The sequence below is a fragment of the Capra hircus genome, unplaced genomic scaffold (assembly GCF_001704415.2).
Source record: "Capra hircus breed San Clemente unplaced genomic scaffold, ASM170441v1, whole genome shotgun sequence".
NCBI lineage: Eukaryota > Metazoa > Chordata > Mammalia > Artiodactyla > Bovidae > Capra > Capra hircus.
In genome coordinates, this window is record NW_017218851.1 from 1 (window position 1) to 5,951 (window position 5,951).

Here is a 5,951-nt window from a genome sequence, read left to right on the forward strand (position 1 = left end):
CTGTCCATTAAACAACAACTCCTCTTTTCTTCCCTGTTTCCCTAGACATGGACTCGATCGTTCCTTTTTGTTTCCTCACTATTGCTTGACTATGTAAGCTATTTCATACAAGTAGAAACTTACACAGTATTTGTGTTTTTGTGACTGGCTCATTTCATGTGGCTTGATGTCTGACATGATCATGCATGTTGTAGCATGTGACAGAATTTTCTTTATATGGCTAAATAATGTTTCATTGTAGGTATATATCACATTTGATGGACAGTTAGATGCTTCCACCTCTTAGTTGTTGTGCTTCGTGCTGCTGTGTGCACGGCTGTGCAGATATCTCAAGACCCCATGTTAAGTTCTTTTGAATTTGTATCCTGAAGTGGAATTGCTGAATCATGTGTCAGCTCTTTTTTTCAATTTTTCGAGGAGCCTTTAAGTGTTTTCTGTAGCAGTTGTACCATTTTAAAATCTATCCATAAACACAAGGATCCAGTTTCTGTACATGCTTGCCAACAGTTGTCCTTTCCTTTCCTTCATATGTAAACACACACATATGCACACACAATTTTTTTCATATCCTTTTCCATTATTATCACAAATTATGAATATAGTTCCTTGTGCTAGACAGTACGATCTTGTTTGTCTATTGTATATATTATAGTTCATCTGCTAATCACCAGCTCCCAATCAATGCTGCCACCTTTCCCCTCTTGGTAATCACATAGTCTGCTCTCTGTGTCTGTGAGTCTGTTTCTGTGTAATAGATAAGTTCATTTGTGTCATATTTTAGAGTCCATGTAAGTGATACCATACGATATTTGTCTTTCTCTTTTTTTAATTTTTATTTTTACTTAATTTTATTTTACAGCACTATATTGGTTTTGCCGTACTTTGACATGAATCCTCCATGGGTGTACATGAGTTCCCAATCCTGACCCCCCCGCCACCTCTCACCCCATATCATCTCTCTGGATCATCCCTGTGCACCAACCCCAAGCATCCTGTATCCTGCATCGAACATAGACTGGCGACTATCTTACATGATAGTGTACATGTTTCAGTGCCATCATCCCAAATTATCCCACCCTCTCCCTCTCCCTCAGAGTCCAAAAATCCGTTCTGTACATCTGTGTCTCGTCTGCTGTCTTGCATACAGGGTTATCATTACCATCTTTCTAAATTCCATATATATGTGTTAGTATACTGTATTGGTATTTTTCTTTCTGGCTTACTTCACTGTGTATAATTGGCTCCAGTTTCATCCATCTCATTAGAATTGATTCATATAACGTCTGCAAGCAATAAATGCTGGAGACGGGTGTGGCGGAAAAGGAACCCTCTTACACTGTTGGTGGGAATGCAATGTAGTACAGCCACTATGGAAAACTGTGTGGAGATTCCTTAAAAAATTGCAAATAGAACTGCCATACGACCCAGCAATCCCACTGCTGGGCATACACACTGAGGAATCCAGAATTGAAAGAGACACATGTACCCCAGTGTTCATCACAGCACTGTTTATAATAGCCAGGACATGGAAGCAACCTAGATGTCCATCAACAGATAACTGGATAAGAAAGCTGTGGTACATATACACAATGGAGTATTACTCAGTCCATTAAAAAGAATCTATTGTCTTTCTCTTTCTGACTTCCTAAGTATTCTTTTTAATGCTAGTGTAGATTCAAGTATTTACTTACCACCATTTGTTGCTACTGTATAAAATGTGGTTGACTTTGAAAGTATTTGTCTTCTCTTCTGCAAGCTTTATATTAATTCTAATACTTGTGTTTTCTTCAAGATTTTGTATATACAAAAGTATGTTATCTCCAATGGACTATGACTTTTTCCTTTCCATTCTGAAAGCTGTTTTTTTTTTTTTTTTTTTTTCCTAAACAACAGCAGCAATTCTATTTTGTTACCTGATTGCTCTGGTTATAGAACTGCCAGTATAATGTTGAGCCAAAGTGTGTAATAGACTTCCTTGTGTTGTTCCCAGTCTTAGAGGGAAAGCTTTCAGTTTTTCATTATTAAGTTGATGTTAGCTGTGGGTCTTTTACAGGTGCCCTTTGATTGAGAAAGTTCTCTTCTGTTCTTAATTATGAAGTGTTCTTTTCACCCCAGTTATGAAAAGGTGCTAGATTCAGGGAAATGCTTTTTCTTCAGGCAGATGTGTTATTTGTTTTATTGTTTTAAAATGGCATAATTGTTGATTGACTTTCATATAATGAACCAACTTTGCATACCTCCATAAATCCCATGTGATCATGGTATACAATCTTTTTTATATGTTGTTGGATATTGTTTGGCAGTATTTTGTTGAGGACTCTTTCACCTGTGTTCATAAGGGATATCGGGTGTGTGGTGTGTGTGTGTGTGTGTGTGTGTGTGATGTCTCTGTCTGATATTGGTATGCGAGAAATACTGGCATCACTTTGCCTGCTATGTGGGGAAGAGACCTGTGGTGTAAAGGATGAAGCATTGTGGGATTTCAGTTTAGCCAGGATTAGAGGGAGAAATTTAGGATATATCAGTGTGGAATTGGGGTGAGATTATCAAGAGAGCTCATTCTCAATTTCTTAGGCAAGTGTTAAGTGCTTAACATTGAATTATGCTGTTTCTTAAGTAGGTATAGATAGATTATACTTTGACTTTGCTACCTATTTTCTTTGTTAACATTTATGAAATTAGAATTTGTGAATCAGTTGTAATGTGCATTGAAGATACATTTTCTTTCAATTTTACTCCAAAACAAGATGCCATTGAATAGCTGATGCCTTTTACAAAGAGCCGTTAACCTTAAGTCTAAGAAATAAGCATGTTTGTCTTTAAGATACAGAAGCACATTTAAAAGTTATAAATTTGCCCAAGAAGATGCAACTGGTGTGTGGTCAACTTAGAATTCCAACTTAATCTTCTTTGACTCCAAAGTCCATGTTTCTAAAAGCTGTACAACAGTGCTTTTGTAAAAATGCTCGTCCTTTACATGTGATGTCACCTAATGATCAGTAGTGTTGGGTTTTTTGTCATTATTTTTTTAACTAGAAGAGATTAAAATGAACGTGGGACAAAGCTATGATTCTAGAGCCATGTAGACTTGTAGTCATAGGTTTTTCAGCTGTCATTGAGCCTCGTTGACACTCAGTGTCTTTGTCTGTAAGATAAGGGTGTTTATAACTACTGCAGAGTTCTGGAGATAATCAAATAGCCCATTTTTGTTTACTTAACTAATATGTAGTATGTTTATCCTTAGGTGGCAGTTTGTATAAAGGAAGCACTGGGACTTGTGGCCACATCCTCTAAGAATAAAAAAGTGTTAAAAATATGGAACGACCGTGTATGTTACGTGAAGAAGAACAAGAGCCAGAAGTACGGAAAAGGGAGGGAGAAAACAAACAAGTAGGTGATGATGATGATGAACTGATCTTGGTTGGAGTGGAAGATGCAAATGAAGATGCTGACGTGATCTTTGTTGGGATGACCTCAGCTTCAAAACCAGTCGTTTCAAACATACTGAACAGAGATACCCCAGGTTCTTGTTCAAGGAGAAAAAGGTATGGTCACTTCAGGAAAGGTAACACTCACAAATTACAGCCCGTTAGTCATGTGACTCCTACATCAGAAGCAACGACTGTCTTGCCAGTTTCTGACTTCGAATCAAGATCAACAGATAGTCCTATTATTATTGAACCTCCGTCTCAAGCTGATTTGAAAAATATTTCACCACAGATAGTGCCTAATTGCTTTTCAAAGGAGTTATGTTCTTCTTTGATTACCTTCACAAGTTCATGTCAGCATCCAGTAGAAAGAGCAGTTTCTGCAGGAGATATGAATAAAAGTCCTCATGTATCAAAGCGACTTTCCACTTGTGAAACAAATAGCAGAAATCCCAGAAGGCCTAAGCTCAGTGATGGCATTATAGGGGAACATTCTTTAGGTTTTTCCCCTTCAGGTATTTTTCATACAGTGCCCACTCAGCAAAGCACACCAGACCGTGTCCATACCTCACTAAGCCACGCTCAGAATGGAGAACCTTGTCCGACACCTTTTCCAAAGGACAGTGTTCATTGCAAGCCTGTAAGACCTTTAGGGGAAAATGGACTGACAAAAACTGATTTTCCAAGTTTAGCAAGTCCAGACAAGATTGTTGATCCCACAGAAGGAAATCTGATTGTGTTACTTCGTGACTTCTACTATGGAGAGCATATAGGAGTTGGGCAGCCAGAACCGAAGACCCACACAGCGTTTAAATGCCTCAGCTGCTTGAAAGTTCTAAAAAATGTCAAGTTTATGAATCACATGAAGCACCATTTGGAACTTGAGAGGCAGAGAGGTGACAGCTGGAAAAACCACACCACCTGCCAGCACTGCCTCCGCCAGTTTCCTACTCCCTTCCAGCTGCAGTGTCACATTGAAAGTGTCCACACTCCCCAGGGGCCCTCCGCAGTCTGTCAAATCTGTGAGTTGTCCTTTGAGACAGATCAGGTTCTCTTAGAGCACATGAAAGACAATCATAAGCCTGGTGAAATGCCCTATGTATGCCAGGTTTGCAGTTACAGATCATCATTTTTTGCAGATGTGGATGCACATTTCCGAGCATGCCATGGTAACACTGAGAATTTACTTTGCCCGTTTTGTCTCAAAATTTTTAAGACTGCAACAGCATACAGACGTCATCATAGAGGGCACTGGGAAAAGGGTTTTCACCAGTGTTCCAAATGTCGGCTACAGTTTTTAACTTTCAAAGAGAAAAGGGAACACAAGACCCGGTGTCATCAAATGTTTAAGAAGCCTAAGCAGCTAGAAGGATTGTCTCCTGAAACAAAAGTTGTTATTCAGGTATCACTGGAACCCCTTCAAGCAGGATTGGTGGAAATAGCATCCATTACTGTGAACACATCTGATTTTGAATCATCACCCCCCAAATCTAAAAGTAGGAGGTCAAAAAAAGAAAACAAAAGTTAATTCTGCTTTCAGTAAGTCTGAAGCAAGTATTTCAGTCAAAGTTAAAAACCCCATTAAAAACAAAAAGATCGAATTATAGCATTATTCAGTAATATCAAATATAGGGAAAGCGATGGATAATTTATGTGATTTTGTTTTAAATACAGGAAGTACAATTTTGTTTGATCTGCATATGAGATGTTATTTAAAAATCTATCTGTTTTTCATATAATTGTCTTAACACGTAAAAAGAATGTGTGCATGTAGGAAAAGTAACAACCTATTTTGGTATTTGTTGTTACTTGTAAGTTTGAAAGCTCTACTATACATATAATCTGTAGAGTGTTTTAGCAACGTAATTTTCAACTGTTTTCATGCCTTGAAGATCTCAGTATCAGCTATATAGCCAGATTTGAATGTCACTCTCTGAAGTGCCTCTTGGGCTGATCTAAGATAACCTGGCTCTGAAAGCGTGCAGTGGAGAAGTTGATGGAGAAGCTCTGATGTGAGTTTGGACCAGACACGGGATTTAATCAGTGAAGAGCTGTGGCTTCTTGTCCCAGCTGAGGAAGAGGCATACATTCACTCCAGGCATAGACCAAGGTAGAAGGAACACTATCTCAGAGTGCTTTTACCTAGCCCAGGGACATCTCAAGGAAGCCAGCCGTTAAAATGCCTGTGTTTGGTGAGAGAGGCTTGCAAGCATCAAGCAGGCCCTGTGTATCATTGACTGCAGTTGGAGAAGCAGAGATAGTTAATAGAATGAGTCCTGGTGCCTGTGGACCTCCTGTTGAGTGATCAAAAGGGGAATTTGATTCATTCTGTCCCCTTTGCCATTTGGCTGGCCTGTAGTCACAATGAGGTAGGCATATCTGTGTCAGACACAGTAGGAAAGCAAATTAAACTTCCCAAAGGAAAAAGAGCCTTGACGTGCACTTTGATTTGTGCTGGACCCATAGTTTTAATTGAAAAGGATCAAACACAGGGAATCTGTTCAGCTTTTGAATTGGGCTAAA

General features: G+C 38.9%; 1 protein-coding gene across 1 annotated transcript; it reads left to right on the plus strand.

The window, feature by feature from the left end:
- Positions 1-3,315: 3,315 nt before the first annotated feature.
- Positions 3,316-4,935, plus strand: LOC108635554 (zinc finger protein 280B-like; the record flags this gene model as incomplete). Its single annotated transcript, XM_018045648.1, has 1 exon — positions 3,316-4,935. A coding segment is annotated over exon 1 (1,620 nt), but the record flags the coding sequence as incomplete, so codon positions are not given.
- Between the last annotated feature and the right edge of the window lie 1,016 nt (positions 4,936-5,951).